Here is a 19,243-nt window from a genome sequence, read left to right as displayed (position 1 = left end):
AAATTTAAAAATTAAAAAAAAATAATAATAATAATTTGTATTCCATCCTAATGTACACCTCGCTGTACAGCGACTATTGCCGCCACGCATCGGCAATGCACATTAAATATAAATATCTGGTTAATGCATTTTTCAGACGGGAATTTACTTTTGCTTGCACTAAAGTTTTCATTCATTTTATTTTTATTTTCATTTATTACTTTGTTTATAATTTTCGAAAATTTCAATTCACATTGTCCCTAAACGTAAATTTCATTGAGCAATTTCCGTTTAACACACACACTCGTACAACAACACTTGTATGTGCCGTTAATTTTACGACGATTGCAATGCATAAATAACTCAAAAATGCGCTCACCTTGTTGTTGTTGTTGGCATTTTTGTAATATCTTATGGCATTTTTATTTGTTATTGTTATTTGGCTGCCATGTAAATCACGTAATCGATTACGTTTTTGGCAAATGGCGCTAATGTTGGCCACCTTACTCGCGCCAGCGTTCAAATGCCAATGTGTGCGTGTGTGTGCGTTTGTTTGCATTCCCTCGTAAATAAATTTTCATATGGCCGAAGCTGCCAGGGTAATCAATACAAATATAAATAATCGATGGAAAGGAAATTGAACAAGATTTGGGTATTTGTATGTGCACGTGTGTGTGTGTGTGTGTGTACTATATGTAGATATTTGTGTACATATGGTATGTTGTATATAAAGAATATGTATTAAATTTTCTGAATTGCGGTTTCCGCATTTTCCCTTTGGGAAGCACATTAGCTGTTAATACCGTTACTTTTATTATGTTCTCTAATTATGGGCTTACTTTGAAATATAGCGTAAATATAGAACATATTTTACCAATTCAATCAACGACATTATCGAAAACATGTGGCAACCATTTCCTAAAATATTTGCAATTCTTGCGTCTTTCTCACCCCATTGAAATACTGCTTTTTCATAATAATTTTAGGAAACATTTTTATGAGGTGGCAACACTGCAATTTTTTAAATTATAAAATTTACATATTTACTCGTTTGTCAAAACAATTAAGTTTTTTTTTCCAAATTTTGATAAGAGCATATCTTTTTAAATAAGTGGCAACTCTCATGAAAAATTTTCTAATTTCAGGAGGTGGCAACACCTTAAATATATTTACATCTATAAAATTTGCAGTACCCTTGTCAAAGTAATTAATTGATGTTCTTACTTAAAAAAATACATTTTTTTAATAGCTGGCAATGCTATTAAAAAAAAACTTCCTAATTAAAAAAAAACAACATTTTTAAGGAAAAAACTATATGCTGCAATTACCAAAGTAATTAATTGGTCTTCACGAATAAAAAAATATTTTTTAATAGGTGGCAACCCCTTTTATTAATAGTCGGAAGTGTTAGAATTTATAATCCGCTTCTGCTTATGGCGCTTTTGTACTCATATAAATATATTACTAGTCATCTCTTTTGAAAATATTTTCAAACAGGTGGCAAGTTTCTAAACTTTTTGATTCAATTAAATTTTTCGATGTATGTAAGTCATGCCACAAAGATTCATTGATTTCATTAATCGGATTTTATTATTAAACTTTTTCAAACAGGTGGCAACCCTTCAAAAATATTTACAGCTACAAAATTGACAATGCTCTTATCAAGTTAATTATTTGGTGTTCCGAATTAAAAAGCAAAACAACATTTTCTTAATACGTGGCAACCTGCCAAAAAAAAAAAATAGTCGAAAGAGTTAACTATTCTAACCATTTTAATAGATTATAACTCTTCTGTACTCGTGTATGCCTAATGAAATTTTTTGCTTATAATTTCAAACAGATGGCAAGTTTCTACATTTTGTTTATTAAATAACATTTTTCGATTCAAGTCATCCGACATTTTCATTTTAAAGTTAAAATTTGTTAATTGTGTTTTTTTTATTATTAAACTTTTTTCAAACAGGTGGCAACTATCTATAATTTAATTTTTTTCTCAAGCTATGTGAAGAAATCCAACAAACAATTATGTGAATCGGTCCGGACTTCACAATGCTGGTGCATGCTGTTAAAATAATATATCTGAAAATCTTTGCTCTCTCTTTTTCTCTCTTAACTTTCGTGTATCAGAAGGGTATTCAAACAGAGCTTTCTGCAATATAATCGCACCACGTCGTCACGTGTGAGAACTATCTCATTTTTAGTAGAAAAAAGTTGATTTTCAAGACTTCTTGTGGAGTCTTGTGTTGTTATCAATAAACAATAAACGTTTATTCTGAAACTCCTGCGATTCGGGATTTTTGAGGAAGCTAAAATGCAATAAGGGTTGAGAGCTCTTAATGGAGACAATCTTAAATAATCCCAATAGGATTCTGAATATCAAAAAATCCGTTTTGTAAGTTGAGTAAAATTTGAATGTACATATATTTAGAAATGTTAAGTACTTAAAGTAATTGGCTCCGTAAACTGTAAAGACTTTTTCTCGAAATTCCTCCGAAAGGACTGAATTAATCTTAAGATATGTTTTTCTAGTTATTATCGAAAGAGTAAGGGTTTCGTCAATAATTTCGATTTTTTAAGTCATTCTGAAGTTAAAGTTTAAACAAAACAAAAAAANTCCTGAGTTCCTTCTAAAGGACTGTTTTCAAATAAAGCAACAATTTTTATATATTTATTTGATTATTATTTAAATAACTCTTCAACTAACCACAAACTTAAAAAAAAAAAAAACTATGTAGAAAATACTTTAACGGTAAACAAATGCGATAATGGTAAATCCAACCAAAATTTAGTTGTGTTTTCACACAACTTTTGCGCTTAGCGAGCCACTTGTGTCTTGAAATAAGCATACATACATTTGTTGTTGTTATTATAGTTGTTGCGCTTTATCCACTTTGTCTCGTTTTTGGCCTAAATGCGACGTACTGATTTTGTGTTCCCAATTTTTCCATTTCGATATTGCTTACTTTCGTTGTTGCTGTTGTTTTTGTGCAACAATGTATTAGCAACCTTTGCGCTCCGAAACAGCTTCCGCTTTCGACTTAGCGCTGAGTAATTAAGTGTCGGCGCGTCATATGCAGCGAACGGCTGAGCGGCGGCTGGCCCAGCGCACCTCACCAGCTGGTTGTCATCATCGTCATCTCTGACAGGCACACATCAAAATGTTGTGAGCTACGCGCTGCTGGTGACGGCGCAAACTGTGTGTGTAATAGACTGCGCGTGTGTGTGCGTGTATAAGACTATTTAATTAAAAACCATTCATGAACGCTTGTAGGCTTTTTGGCGGCTTTTGAAAGAAATATCGAAATTTTCGAAAATGTTTTGTACTTGTTTTTTTTGTTTGTTTATTTTTACGTTGCTGTTGTTGGTTGTTGATGTGCGCGGCATAATTTGCCGTCAAGTCAAGTTGCCGTCGTTATTAATTTTCACACAACCCAATATTAAGTTCATTTATATATTGCTGTGTTGTTGGTAAACATAATTTGGCAGCAATTTCGCATTTTGCACATGAAAAGGGCGTAAAGATTCGGTTTATGAGCAAATATTTGCTGTGATTATCGCTCTGCGTTTATTTTGTAGCGATTTATACATAATGAGCGGATTATTCGAATCGGTTTAGTTGTGTAAATTAGTTTACTTGTATGCAATAGCGGTTGCAGGAGTTTAACCTTGATCGAGTTGCTCATACGACACGTACGCCTTTGCGAATATGTTGTGTCATTATAATGGAGGAATGCGTTGAAGTTTAGATACGCTTATTTCTATTAAGTCTTACTGTCACTTTATTGATGCGCATTTTAGTGGAGGAAAGCAATGCTAATTCGTATGTATGTATGTATATATTAGAGTATTCATTATTTTCCAAGTTCATTGTTCTCCCAAACGCCTTTTGAAGTTTCAGTTTTTGCTCTAAAAGTAAGATTTTATTTAAGAATGAAGGCATAATCAAGGCCCTTATTTGCTTTTCCCATAAATTTTATATGAACTTTTTTAATCTTTTGCCATATATTATTTATCTCCGAAGTTAGAAAATCTATAACTTTCAAAAACTATTCTAATGCATATTTATCCACTCTACAAAAAATGATTTGAAATGATTTCTCTCATAAAAACATTACTTTAACCCTTTACGTACTTAAAGTTATGCATCAAAAGTACACCATGTCGTATGAGTAACACAGAATGTGAAAATCACTTGCATTAATGCTGTGTGTTGCTCAAACGACATGGTGTGCTATATCTGTGCAGTACATTTGATGCATAACATCTTATAAATAACTTTAACTGCGCATAACTTAAAAAAAACGGGAGTCTTAAACGAAACTTCGGTAGTAGAAGAAGGAAGAAGGCAAACCAGCAGAAAAATCGTATCTCAAAGAGCTTAAGTAAGCCAAAACGGCTAAAAACATCTTACAGGTAGAAGAAGATGTGAATGGTGCATGCTCGAAGCGAAATCATCACTGCGTTTGTACGAAATCGCCTTAAAGAGGCTGAATTCAGCAGGCGCCGGGTAAAAAAAATATTTTACCCTTAAAATGCGTCAAGAAACGGCTACGATGTGCTGAAATACACATATTATGAATATTAAATTATTTGAGAAACACTAGTTTTTCTAATGAATCCAAAAAAAAAAAAGAAAAAGATTTCGACTCGGATGGTATATCGTAATTGGGACGTAAAGTGGGAGAAAAGGCCATGAAACGAGGAGTATGCGGAATACTATGGAGTTGCTCTTTAAATATGGGGCCTTGCTTTTTCATCTTGCAAAAACGTTAAATTATATTTCTATTTATTTTGTATACTTATTACATAGAAAATAGCAAAGCTTTGAATTTTAAATGATTTTTTATTTATTCTTTTGGCAAAAAAATATTAGGAGAAAGAATGAATAACTCGATTGAACTGGCCAGACAGTAGTAGTAGTAGAACTGAAGCCAATCGGAAACCTTTAAAAGTTAAAGTAACGAAGAAGAAACCAAAAACTTTAGAAAAGTTTCAGTAAATTATGAAAAATGTACATGTTTTTGACAAAATTTAGTGGATTCTATGCCACGACGTATTAAGGCTGTCATGAAAACAAAAAAGTGCCAACAAAGTAATGAAACTCCCTCTGTGCAGGTACTTTAGGTTTGACAAGAAATTTGTAACACTTCTCTTTCTCACTCACGGCACCTTCTACTCTTCTGTATTGGCGTAGACCCTTACGTGGTTATAATGGTATTATCACATTAATAAAAGATTAATACCCAAAATATAAAAATTTTTTAAACAACGTTTTTCTTTTTTCCTTGCTTTTAGTTGCTTAGTGTTATTTTCACGTTATATTTTCTCATTCTGTTCAATGTTTTTTTTTTTTTTTGTTAGTTTCTTTGTTATAGCACTCTCAAACTGCTTCATTTGACGCCACAAACCCCCCGTGGTTAAGTTTTCCACTTAAGTACTTTATTTTCTGCTTTTAGTACTTCGAAAGAGTGAATACTTCTGGTCTATCTGTTCACTTTAGTTGCCAAAAAGAAATCTAAAAATGAAACATATCGACACTTATAGTATGTATTGTATAAGTGGGTGGAAAAGTGAAAAGAAGTGAAAGAGTTTCTTTTACATTACTTACTTATTGGATAAATTATAAATTTATAAGTACTCGTTAAACGTAGTTTTTATTATGGTTGAGAATTACAAGCTCCCGTGAACTAGTTGAGTGAAATGAAATGAATCTGCAAGCATTTAAAAGCTTTCTACTAATTCTAATTATAATAATGCCCTTCAATTCTTATATTCTACCGTATGACAGTGACTTAAAGGCATACACATTTAGAGAGTGCCACAAAAATCTTAATTAAGTATGCAATATATCCAAGTACTCCATTGCGTATGATGAGCAAAATTTTTCACTAGCTCAAAATGTAATTTTTTTTAATTCAACACATCTGCACTAGCCTGAAAAACTTAATACAGCCAGCAGTTTGTGCAAAGCTTAATTTGGAGCAGTAAGCAACTACCGAATAATTTCAATTTCATAAACTCATGAAGCTTGAAAAATATGTGTTAATTTCATTTCATGCTTATGCGCCTTGTCATGACGTTGACGGCCTCGGCGGGTTTTATTTACATTTGTCTGTTTTAGGACGTCTTAAAAATATGAACTTCTAGGCTATTTCTCGCCTTTTCAAATTCATTTAGGCTGTTTATTAGGGCCACGACTTGTCCTCTGGCTCATATAACTAACTGCGGCGGCTGCAAGCATGTCCTTTGCTACCGCATCTACTGCCACGCAGTCTAAATAAATAAATTAAAACTTGACACTGACTGTGGCGCAAATCAACAGCGCCTTCAAATCGGTCTAAACTTTTGTCTATTTGCTTTTATTTTCGTCAATGCCGCCTATGGCTTTTTATATGTTTTTGAGTGTGTTCGTGTTTATTTTACTGCGTTTTAATTCCTTAATTTTGTGTTTCATTTCTACTCTCCCATTTTCGCACTCCTTACTATTAGACATTTTTTTGCTCACGCATATTTTTGTCTTAAAAATTTTTGATTACTCACTGCTAGTCGTTTGGTGGCAGTTCTCATTTTGCTTTCGTCTGGGTACAGCGCGTTGCCCTTGTTAATATTGCCTCTACCATTAATTATGTTTTGCGGCGCATTATTTAGTGTTATGCTATCCTGTCAGCGCGGTTTCCTAGTTGTGACAAATTATTTTTGTCTTTTCTAAGACTTTATGCTCTTAACCCCGAACCTTTTTTGAGTTTTTGCTTTGGCATCAATTTCAATTGCATCCCTCTAAGACACTTCTCCGTATAGAGAAAAAGTCAGGCAATGATAAGGTCTGATTTCTTTAATCTTTTAAATCATCTTAAAGAAGAAATTCTTAGAAAAGTCCGGCTATTTTTTTAGATAGGTTGTATCAAACTACTGAACATGAAAAGGATATTGCCAGCTCAAGACTATTTGTCTATGTTCCGCAACTGTGATTTTACTATTCTTTGCTGATATTGCTTTACATATAGTCCACTCTCTGAGTTTGATATGCAGCAGACAAACAATATTGTAATCGCTGCAATACTGTTTGATCCACAGTAAATGGGTTCGCATAGCTGTACCGTTGCCTAAGTTTTAACACTATGTCAGAATAAATATTAGGTTCTGTATCAATTTTACATGGTATGTATCTGCAAATTGAGCCCTTCACCTTTCATGAAGAATCGAAACTTAAGTTTAAGATCTCCACAAAAACGCTAAGTAAACTGTACTTTGCAATTAAGAGAATATAGAAATTATATAGATGAAAAATAAATGAGGTATTGCACTATGGCTCATGTTCTATTGAGCCTTCTCCTATATCGGATGTGGTCACAAAGTGCCGGCACTAAATTCCAGGATCTTGCGATGAAGGTGGTATGATCCCTGATAGAATCAGGTTTTCTAGAGTTTTCTTTCGATGTTGCAAAACTGGCACTGTACATAAGAGACTATGACCATGTAGGACAAGTGTTTCTTGAGCCTGCAGTGCTCAGTTTAGATTGCGACAAGGATATGTAATTTGTCTTAGAAGAGATTGCTCTTATCTCTAAACCTTGCAAGGTCGTAACCTCCCGTTAGTAACTAGGCGTGGTGCATTCCTCCTTGCAGCCAGTGCCGTTCTCTCCTCACTCACTCTCTCCGTGCGAAGTAACTCCTTTAGGTTGTGGGACCACACCGCAATGCATGGTTCTGGCCCCATCAAGCCAGAAGGTTAGTTTGTCGTTCGAGTCTAGAACTTCAGTAATCTATCATTAGAATAAATATTATGTTATTCTCTGATACGGCTCTCTATTTTTCAAAAAATGCTTTAATTCGTGACTCAATGGTCTATATATCCGTATTATAAATATCTGGACAAGACGTGCCAGCTCTTAGGAAAAATCTTGCGTTTTTAGTTGCTACTGGCGAGAGATTAAGCTCTATTCTTAACTTGCTAGATATAATCTGAATTTTCCATATTTCTTGCGTGCATTATTATGCGCGATTATTTTGTTGATGCATCTACGTTTAAATTGTGAGATACTTTCGTGTTTTCTTGGGGCTTTCTCAAGAAAGCTAAGCTAAACTGGCGCAAAACTTTACAAGTATTTAAAGATGAATCTTGAAGGTAATTATTTTTTTGAATCACTCGTTGAAACATGCTGTTTTGAGCTGGATAATTTATTTGCTGTAAAGAAGACTCGAGATAATTCCAGAGAATCGGTAGTTCTCACATTTGTCACGAAGAAGACGAAGTGTAAGCAGATTTCGCAAGTCTAGAAATATTTTGAATGTCATACTTTCAATCATCAACAGCCTTGAATCGTAATTAGACACTTCTATGGTTTGGTTACAGGTTCAAAAAGCTTTGTCGAAATTTTTGAAACCAATTTTTAGGAGTATTTCTGGTTTCATAAACTACTGGTTTTTCAATAAATGAGATTCTATTATAATATATTTCCTTCCATTTATTGACTTCCATTTTTTTTATTATATTCGTTTATTGCAGTTAACATATTCTCGAAAGCCCCAATTTCGAAGGTTCTTCACTATTTGATATTTCGATTTCATTTACCGACATGTCCTTCCAGTGTTGTATTTTACTGTACATGCATTCATATTATTATGCCTTCTGTTTGTATGCCACCCACACATAAAGTAATATTTTTTTTTTATTAACGTTGTTCTCTGTTTTATTGCTTTTGTTTTGTTTACATCACTTTGTGTGGTTTTGTGCTTTGTTTTAATTAATTTTTTTTTGTTTTTCTTTATTTGACTCTTGGTTTTTATCACCCAGCACAGCTGGCGTTCTCCACTTACTTATGCTCCAACTGTCAGCAAAATTATGTGTGTGTTTGTGTGTCAGTGTAATTGAAAGGGCGGTGGCATTCTTTTATTGTTATTGTGTTGTGTCAGGAAGTCGCTCGAACGGATGTCAAAATTCAGAATTTAATATTTTCAGTTTCGTAATTTAATTTGTGCAAAATCCAGCCGAAAATCCTCAATATTTGTAAACTTCCGCTCTGATCCATTCATTCTCGACATAAATGTTTATTGTTATTATTGTATTTATTGCAATTTAAGCTACCGAAACTTCCGTTTCACCACGACCGCAGCCTCGGTTGACAGTGGTTCTTAAATAAGTACTGGACACAACTTGTCCAGGTACACGCACATTGCGTCTCCGTTGTCTACAAACACTGTATATTTAGAAGCAACAACTATTTATCTCACAAGTCTCTTGTGTAACAGCTTATGGTTAACTCATGCATTACTATTTTTTCTTTCTTCCTTCTTTTATATTATTGTGCTGCTCTTCGTCGCTTTCGCTTACATCAAATGATCAAATGCAACAAATGACATGAAAATGTGCAAATGTTCATGCTCGCTGACCGGTCACTTGTGACTTGGCTTACAACGCAAATCCTGTGATATGTGGTTACGATTTGGTTGGTCGATGCAGCGCTTAAAGTGAAATTAATGGTGAGACGACCACATTCACAGCTCGTCGAACAGGGAATCATACCGCGTAAGTATCAACAGACCGTACCGTGTTTTAGCTTATTTTTTGTCTTTTCATTTGTAGTGACAAATGTAGTGTTTTGTTTGGCATTGTAAAAAGTTCTTATGGTGGTAGTGGTTTCTTAGTATTATTTTATATATAATATATATCAATTGGTTATGTACTCATATGTATAATAAGAACGCTTCATCTGTGCGGTTCTATTGTTTGCCTCCATTATGTGACTCTCTCATTTGGTGTTCATTTGGTGTCTGCGACTCGATTAAAGGCTTGGTGCTGATACTGATCGCTATACTATTGAGGAAAGAAACTTGCTACAAATGCAACAAATGAAAAGATGAAAAATTGAGTTGAAAGTATTATATTATACAGGTGGAAGTGTTACAATATTTATGATACTGATTACTATACTATCGAGGAAAGTAATTTGTTTCAAATGAAAAAGGTGCGACCTGGAGTTGAAAGTCCTGTCTGTTATACAGTATGAGTACGCAGAATTGTAAATAAATTATTCATTAATATTTAATTTGTCGCTTTCAAAGTACTCCTCACCAGATGTAATACACTTTTGCCAACGACGTTTCCCGTGCGGGAAACACTTTTCAAAAGCACTTTTTGGGATGACCTTCAGCTCCTTTAACGAGTTTTGTTTTATCTCTTCGATCGCTCGACAACGGTTTCCAAGGAGCCATAAATCCAGCTTAGGAACCAAAAAGAAAGATAACACCTTACGAATTCTGGCGAATATGGTGGCTGATCGATGGCTTTCATTGCGTTTTTGGCTTTCAATTCGGTCCCAATTGTATATTATCATCGATTAAAATTCATCAAAGTTCATCCATTCCAAAATTCCCTCGGTTTTCGTTGAATGTTCTTACGCAAACGCCTCAATATGATTTTTGAGCGGCTTTGGCATGGTTTTTTTTTCGGTTTAAGCTCGTTTTTTCCCCTCCATGATTGTTGCATGTCAAACTCACATCTCATCGGTAGTTATAATGCTCTCCATAAATGTGGCATCAGAGTTCGCCGTTCAAACCTTTTCAAAGAGACCTGTTTACGGTACTGTTTTTGAAAAAAATCAGCTATATCAAAATTAGTCGAGCAAGAACGCATTCCATACGAGAAATTTCCACCAAAATCATTTGAACGGACCGAGAGAGAGATGTCGAGCTCTCTTTCCATTCCTCTATCCTTTGCTTGACGATTTTCAAGCAGCACGTCCATTTTTGATTAAAATTTTCATCAGTTGAAGTTGTCGAAGGTCGTCCAGAACGAGTCCTGTCTTCAACAATCTCTCGACCGTCTTTGAAGCCTTTGCTCCACTCGTAGGCTTGTGTTTTTGACAAAACTGAATCACCGTAAGCCTTTTCCAACATCCACAACGATTCCGAAATTCGGTTAGAAATACATAATTTGAGACAAAACTATTGTACTGAGGTGTACCGACTTAAGCAGCTACTGCAAAAAAAAACTGGTTGACAGATTGCGCTAATATTTAATATATTAATAACAGTACTATCAACTCAGCAGACTACATTAAAAAAAAAAATCCGTATGTTTTTTGTCACAATGTATTGCATCTAACATACTTATAACAGACATGACCCCCACAGTTATGTCTAAGAATTACTCTCGATCTAAGGTGTGGTTATTTGTCATGACTTCAGTCTGCTCATCGGTTTTTTGTTTTTTCCCCGGTCAAAGTTCGCCCCTTTTAGCTTAATTTCTTCTCAAAATTTTTAGTATTCCAAACGAAGTTATCTTTAAATATATTATTGGAAATCTGGTAGTAGCCCAAAATATGTTACACTACTAAACAAAGCAAAAATCAGTTAACACTAAAATTATTAACAAAAAACTTGAAATTAAGCTTGAGTACAGATGTTTTTATCAAACCAGAACTATGCGAGCAATCTTAGATTGGTAGCAATGGTTACTAACCAAATGTTCATATTGGTTTTATATAAAATATTAGGTGTATTCTTCAAAATTCCATTATATCGAAAAACACGTCTAGCAATGTGTCGTTTAAACAAAACTTACGAGTAATTACCAAAATATTATATTAAAAAATCATTATAGCATGAAAGCGAATATAAATTCTTACATCTGCAGTAGACATATTTTGCTGTCAGTCTGCAAGTTGACATTTGTTTTCCAAGCCATTTAGCTAAATAAATACAACCCCCCAATGACCAGCTATTAGTTTATGAAAATATAGCGCATAAAAATAAATGTCCCAAAATGCACGCTTTGGCGCCTAGTTTGGTTGAGTACTTTTAAAATGCTTTACATTGCTCGACTTCATCACATGAAATGTAAAAATATTATTTAATTTCTTGCGCGCTGTCTAGTGATGACGGCCGCATTTAATAGAGTTTTTTAGGTATCGTTTTGTAGACTTTCGAATAATTTCTTTTATGCTTTTTGTTCTTCAGAGTTGTGGATAAAATCATTTACTTGTCTTCTCAAAAAGATGTTTTTCATAATCCGTAGCGTTAGAATTGTACTTTCTGTTTTAATGTAATATTTTTTCAAGAGCAATGCTTAAGAGTTTTACTCTCAATGATCTTATTACATTTGAAGAAGGTTTGGTTGAGTTTTCCTTTCAACGATTGTATAGATTTTAAGAAGGCTTGAGTGTATGTGCTTTTCAAAAATAGACGTTGAATTATTCATGGATCACGAAAAGTGTTGAAGTCCAATCAGTCCATAATGAATCGATATTGAATATAAATGAAATTCTAGGTTGGAAGTAGAGCTTTATTATCGGTTTCATCTAAATATCGATGAGGTTACGTGCGATGCTTGATTTATTTTGCATACCAGAATTTGAGTATTTTCTGTAAGCGATATTTCTTCGGCGGCTTCTCAAATACTTGTATTCCAACGTTTAGTGTTATAAAATTACACTACCAATAATGTCTTCTAAAATAAACCCACCCCAAAAATTTATTTAGCTAACATTAAATTTTAAATTGGCTTTCAAAGCAGTGCTTAGCGTTTCCTCTCTGTAATGGTAGTTCTCTTTTCTCATCTGGTCATCAATATTTGCCACGGCTGCTTCTTAAATATTATTCAGGTTTTGGGATTTGGCAGGCACTTTTCGGCGGCAGACATTGTAGACGTTTATGCAAACAAAGGTAAAATGCCGCGAAGCTATTCGCTCTGGCAAAAGCAAGTAATGGGTGTGTATATAAATAAAATTCGTATTCAATTTGAATTTAAATTGCCGCCACCATCTTTCACGCCTACATTACGTACTCATTTAAATACGAATATATCTTGATTTGCACGTTTGAAGGAGGATTAATGCCTTAGGCATTTGTGTTTGACAGCACATATTTTTAGGCGTAGTGCAGTACATATGTATGAGACTGGGTAGACAGATGGCGCACCGAGTTTTACTTCCAGAGCACTTCGCTTTTTAAATGTCAAGCTTTGTTTTTGTAAGCGAGAGTTTAGCTAAGATTTAAGCGTATTTGCTTTTCGTAGGATGTTATAATTCTTAGTAAGACATGTTATTTATATCGCTCTTCTTGTTTGCAGCCTTGAAAACCTCACCCGCCATACACGAGCAATGCAAACAGCTGGAGCGTGCCAAGACCAGCGATTTGCTGAAGGCCAAAATACAGCAGCGTCCGAATCGCGAAGACCTGGAGCGGCGTCATATATTGGAGGAGGATGAGTGTCACATCGATCCGAGCTTGGCGGAGAAACAGCGCATGCTGAAGAAAGCACGCTTAGCCGATCAGCTGAACTCACAGATACAGCACCGGCCCGGACCGCTCGAGCTCATCAAGAAGAATATCCTACACACAGAAAAACCCATTGAGAAAATTGTCAAAGAGGGTCTTGTGTCATTTAAAGCCACAAGTGAAGGACTACTAACGCGACCACAGCATCCACACAGTTATGTGACATACGAGGACGACTCACAGAGCTCAGAAAGCGATACGCGTCAGACGCCACCACGCGCTGATGAGCAAGCTGCATGCGACGGCGCTAGCGATGCGCTGCAAGTGGCTGCTGCTTCGGCAGGCATAGTAACTGTAGCGCTCACCATACCTACAAGCGGTGGTCAGGTGGTCGTGACATCTGCGCCGATCTTACAGAGTAGCGCACCAGCGTTGAAAGTGAATGCGGTGCCACCGCCGCCGCCACCACCACCGCCAGCGGTGTCTATCGCCAGTAGCGTACAGGTGAAACAAGAAACAGCGAATCTCTTTGAGGAACTCTGCCAGTCGGTGGCCGGGCCATCAGCTAGCCCTGGAGGTAGCTTTTTGTCGATGGTCTCCTCACCTGCTTCGCTAACGTCGACCACATCGACACTAAGCCCACTATCCTCCATTGCTTCGCCACCACAAACACTCACATCACTACCGCCATTGAGTTGTCAGTTGTCGCTGGCAAAATCAGACGCGCCAGGTAAGGAGAAGAATCGCAAGAAATCAAAGTCAAAGCCGGCCTGCAAGGCGCGTACAATTAAATTTCACGAGTATAAGGGGCCGCCGAATGCATCGCAGAAATTAAGCAGCGAAAGCAGTCAACCGGAGGAGACATCCTATCAACTGATGTTGGAACAGCAGAATTGCTTGCTCAAATTTCTTGAGACACTCAACAAGAATCAGTCTATCGTGCCAGCAGCCAGTGCGGCAGCAGCAAGCAGTAGCATCAATGCTTCTGCAAATGGTGGTTTGGTCACAACAGTGGCTAAGTCGAATGCAACAGCGGCCACAACTGCAGCAACAGCCACAAAACTGTCAACAGCGCTGCCCTCACCAGCACCAGCGACACCCTTGTCCAATGTTACGGCGGTAAGCGAAGGCGCGAGCAGCACAGCATCACCGGCTAACTCGACATTTTCCATAATTTCCACGCCACGTCCACCGCCGCTACCATCGCCGGCACTTTCAATTACTTCTTCCATACCACCGAGTCCGGCCACGAGTTACGCCGAGTCTACCTGCTCCGTGACAGATATCTCACGGCTGGAAAAGATGAAAGTATCCGATTTGAAAATGCATCTGAAGCGACGCAATCTGCCTGTATCGGGTCCCAAGCCGCAACTAATAGAGCGTCTCAAACCATATCTACCGCTTGACGTCACCGAGTGCTCGACAATTGTGAACACACCGGCTTCCACAGCCTCGTCCGAGATGATTTCCACTACAGGCGCTGAAGCGATGGACGCCACCAATACGGCAATAAGCGCCGAGCTGCCCGTTCCCATGATTGTCAACTCACCGCATCCTGCTACCATGTCACCAGAGCGCCGTAATCTCGAGCATGAGCAAATGGACATAGTACAGCAAGTAGACTCGCCGCGTCCGGTGCCGCTGCAAACCATACTACAGCCGAAACCGCAGGCCGCTACCATAATTTTAACGAACGACGACTTGGTGCGCGAACAAAAGCGCCAAATCGATGAGCTGCAGCGCCAACTACAACGCTCTCAGCAGGAGTTGCAGCAAATGCGACAGAAGCAACAACAAAGCAGCCAACAGCAGAAGCATCTGCAACATTCTCAACAACAGACGGTGACCGCGCAGGTGGTGAACGCACTGCCCACGCAGCAGATAACGCTGATCACCACCACAACCGCACCGCATTGCGCACCGCTCGCTATGCTGCCGCAGATAAAAGAGAACATAACGTTGCCAGCCACTAAAGTGGTCACAGTCAAATCTCATGCCACCAAGGCCAATGCCACAAATGTGGCCGCACACAAAGCCATCGCCAACAGTAACACTACAGCGGTGACACCGCAAGCGATGAGTCAGAAGATGGTCGTGAAGCAGCAACTGGAGGCGAAAATACAAAAACAAAAGCAGGCAGCAGCTGCCGCTGCGGCCGCAGCGCAAGCGCAGGCGCAACAACAACACGTACAACAAGTGCAGGCGCAAGCGTTGGCGCAGGCACAGGCGCAGGCGCAACTGCGTCTGCTCACCACCACGCAAAAGACACAAACTTTACTCATTCCAACCGTGACGACGGCGGCGGCGGCCACCCCGGCGAAACTCGACGACATGAAGAAGCTGCCGAGTGCGGCGCGCCAAAAGAATTCCAATAACAACGCTATGAATAAGTGCAATACAAATGCTGCCAATACGAATAACGTCGCCGCAACAACAACAATACTCGCTAATCAAATACCATTGACGGCGAAGACGCACAACAATCTGGGACTCGTGTGGAACGAAGGCAATCAGACAATATTCCTGGTTGGACTAAACGATCAGCATATGACAGCGCACACGATCGGCAATATCTCGCTGGCCAATGCCAGTCCAGCTACGAAGAAACTTCTGAATGGACATCAGCGCACGAGCTCATTGCCGAGCATACTCTTTCCGATCGCCACGCCAGCCGGACATGAGCCACAGCATCAGCTGATCGAAGCAAAGCCAGTGATTACACAACAGCAGCTGCAACAATTACAACTACAACAACAACAGCAGCAGCAGCAGCAATATCACAATCGGCTCTTCCAGCCCACACAACAAATCATACAGCTGGATATTAAGCCACACAACCTACCGCCGCCACCGCCGCCGCCGCCACAATACGAAGAGGCAACTAAGCAATTGGCCGCCAAAGCTAACCTAGCCCAGATTAAGATCAAAGAGGAGCCCAACACGGGACGCAATACACCACATGCGCCCACTCACTCGGTGACCACGCAGACGACTAGCAAACGCAAGAATCCGGTGAAATCCGAGAAGGTCACCAATGTGCTGGATATACTCGTCAAGCAGGGTGACCTGCCCGAAAGCATGCTAGAGCCCATCACACCCGTGACACCGCTAACGCCGGGCGGCAGCAATGCGCTTATGACAGACATGACCGGCAATTTGATATTCAGCCCCAACGCAAACTTGCAAACCGCCGCGGACGTGCTGGCCGCATCAGGCGCACTCGTGCCCAAACAGGAGCCACGCAGCAGCCCAATGCCGGAGAGCACTATGGTAACGCAACCGATGGACACAACACCTGGTGGCCAACAGCAGCAGCAACAACAGCAGGCACACCGTGACATGGACAGCGTGTTTCAGTTGCTGAGCGGCAGCGGCAATGATATGCCGTCCAACGCCATCAATTCTCCTCTACACAGCGGCTTCATTGACAATATGGACATGGCCTCGCCCTTACAGCCGGATGCACATATCGATGCCGAGAGCGTGGCTAAGACTTTGGACATATTTCTGGAGCAACACCATTCCACACCGCCGCCGCAAGCGTCTACGCCTGGCGTGCACTTGCAACAACATCAATCGCCCACGCACCATGATATGCTGAGCAAGGCGAGCAGTTCACCCGAGAAGGTGGTTATGTCACACAATGTCGCCAGTCCGAATGCCAAGCTTAATCACTTTGATGAGTTCGAGCTGTTCGAGTTGATGTCGCAACAGTTGGAGATGGATATCGGTGATGATGCAAGCAATTTCACAGCGCACGGTGGCGGCGGTGGTCTTAATCCAGTCCACCAACAGCACTTACATCATTCCAGCGGTGACGGCAAGAACGCCAATGGCGGCGACGCGGCGGTGGCGTCAACGGCTGCAGCCAATGTTGCCACACACACGCTAAATGGGCTGCGGCGTGACATGAATCCCAGCTTGCAGCCATCGATCAATGAGCTTATACAACAGCAACTGCAACAACAACAACAACAACAGCAACAGCAGAGTCATCAACAATCACAGCAACAACAACAGCAATACCATCAATTGCAGCACAACAATTGCGCACGTGACGTGTTGAGCGCCGCCGACGTGGATATCGATGCCGAGAGCTTTGTGGCGCAGCTCGCACAAGTCAGCGAGCAAGAAGCCATTGCCAACAACAATAATAATAATAATCTCTCGCACAATCACAGCATATTAAGTGGCAACGCAGGCAGTCCACACAACAACAATTGTAATGGCAGTGAGGTAAGCAACAGCGGCGACCCCGGTCTCAATCTGCACGACAGCGATACGCGCACGCACAGTCACAGTCACAGTCACAGTCACAGCGATAATCACTTCAACGCCACCCCCATGGATGTGTGCGATGATTTCGACAATCCGCTAGGCTCCTTCAGCTTCTCCGCATTCTCGCCGGACTCCAACATCAACACACCGCCACATCCATTTGGCAGTGCGGACAGCGGCAGCGGCGGCGGCATGCTCAACGGCGGTTGCCTGGTGAATGGCGAGAACATCATGGGTCTGGGGGGCATCGGCGGTGGCATGGTGAGCGGCGTCGGTCTGGCTGGTAGCGCACCAACATCCGCCGCAGCCAGCTCTTCGACGTGCGGCATGCAGGCGAACAACTCCAACTCCATGGGCATGGGCGAGCAAATGTCCATTTGTGGCCTCAGCGATGGCAGCACCATGATGGGCTTGGGCGGCATGGGTGAGAGCGCAATGACCACGGCGGGCAGTGATAGCTTCGGCGCACCCGGTGACATCCTAGATTTGTTCAATATAGATGATTATAAGATGTCCTGGGGTGAGGGTGACTTTGCTGTATAAACGGCAAGGGCAATGCCAATTAAGCTGCTTGGCTGCAAATTGTGTGGGACATTGCCGCCGAAGGTCGAGTGCAAATTAAACAACATGTTTATCCAGTACGCTGCTATTGTTGTTGCAGTTGTTGTTGTTGTTGCCAATATTCAAAGTCCGCTTTCGGTTACGGAAGTGTGCGCGCTGACCAACGCGTTTGTGTACAGGAAATTGAATTAATGCTAATGGCATTGTGGCTAGCTTTCGCTCTGAGCGGCAGGATGTATATGGTTGCGGTGTGGCCGCAGGCCGCTAGGGCGGAGGGGTGTGCGTTTATGCCGTTATTAGACAATTATTATGCGCAAATGTTGCCGTTTGAGTGTAGGTGCAGTTCCAGAGTCATATAACGGTATTTTATTGTTGCGTTTGTTATAACAACAACACATACTGCCACACATATTATCACTGCGCTCTCAATCAACCATATATACATATGTACATTCAAACTTATTCCTCTTTTTTCTACAATTTTACTAAGATAACTATCAAATGGAGACCCCTACTTTGAGCAAATGCATTTAAAATCGAATTAACAAAAAATAAAAACGAAAACGAAATGGCGCTTAAAATGTGAGCGCGCGCATTTCCATGAGAAAGCCCAGGGGACAATGTGTGTGGAAGTATGTAAAGCGAGGAGGTAGAAGAACGAGTGCAATCAGGAGAAAGAGAAAGAGAGAGAGGGAGAGATAGAGATAGAGATAGAGATAGAGAGCGCGCGCAAGTGGTGGTAGCGTAGTGTAGCAAAAGTCAAATGAACGTATAAAAGTACGACGAAGACATGCATTGTGAAGTGAAAGTAATTAAGACCATTCCAAACATAAAATAAAATTAAAAATTGTAAAGAATCTTTTTTTTAACAAAAATAAATAGTCTAGTGTGTTTTTGGGGCGTTTGTTGGAGTGAAGAAGAGCACAGTTTGGGTTGAGAGTGACTTTCAGGAAGGAAGAAACTAAAATGGCTGCTGGACAGTAGCATTATTATTTTACAACAACAATTTGTAATAACATACAACAACACAAGTTGTATTTAAATACAACAACAACATTTTTCATTTACAAACAAAAAAAAAACCATGTATTTTGAGAAAAAATACAAGTTGTTGCAATAACAACAACAAAAAAACAGATAAATAAATCACTAAAAAAACTGCAACAATAACGGTTCACTAAAAAAATTTAAAATTTAAATTTAAATT

The 19,243-nt window shown here is 39.4% G+C and overlaps 1 protein-coding gene across 2 annotated transcripts in view; it reads left to right on the top strand.

Annotated features, from left to right (window-relative positions):
* Positions 1-19,021, top strand: part of LOC108972943 (serine-rich adhesin for platelets) — a gene marked incomplete at its 5' end in the record, with an annotated part of 27,876 nt that extends 8,855 nt beyond the window's left edge. Inside the window, 2 exon segments of one of the 2 annotated variants that reach the window (XM_018939894.1) lie at positions 9,440-9,505; positions 13,049-19,021. In XM_018939894.1, coding sequence (XP_018795439.1) covers positions 9,440-9,505; positions 13,049-18,018 — 5,036 coding nt within the window. 2 annotated transcript variants of the gene reach the window in all.
* Between the last annotated feature and the right edge of the window lie 222 nt (positions 19,022-19,243).

Source organism: Bactrocera latifrons, unplaced genomic scaffold (genome assembly GCF_001853355.1).
Source record: "Bactrocera latifrons isolate USDA-ARS-PBARC rearing strain unplaced genomic scaffold, ASM185335v1 scaffold_44, whole genome shotgun sequence".
Classification (NCBI taxonomy): domain Eukaryota; kingdom Metazoa; phylum Arthropoda; class Insecta; order Diptera; family Tephritidae; genus Bactrocera; species Bactrocera latifrons.
The sequence above is the reverse complement of the archived record's forward strand: the minus strand, read 5'-3'. Positions and strand labels throughout refer to the sequence as shown.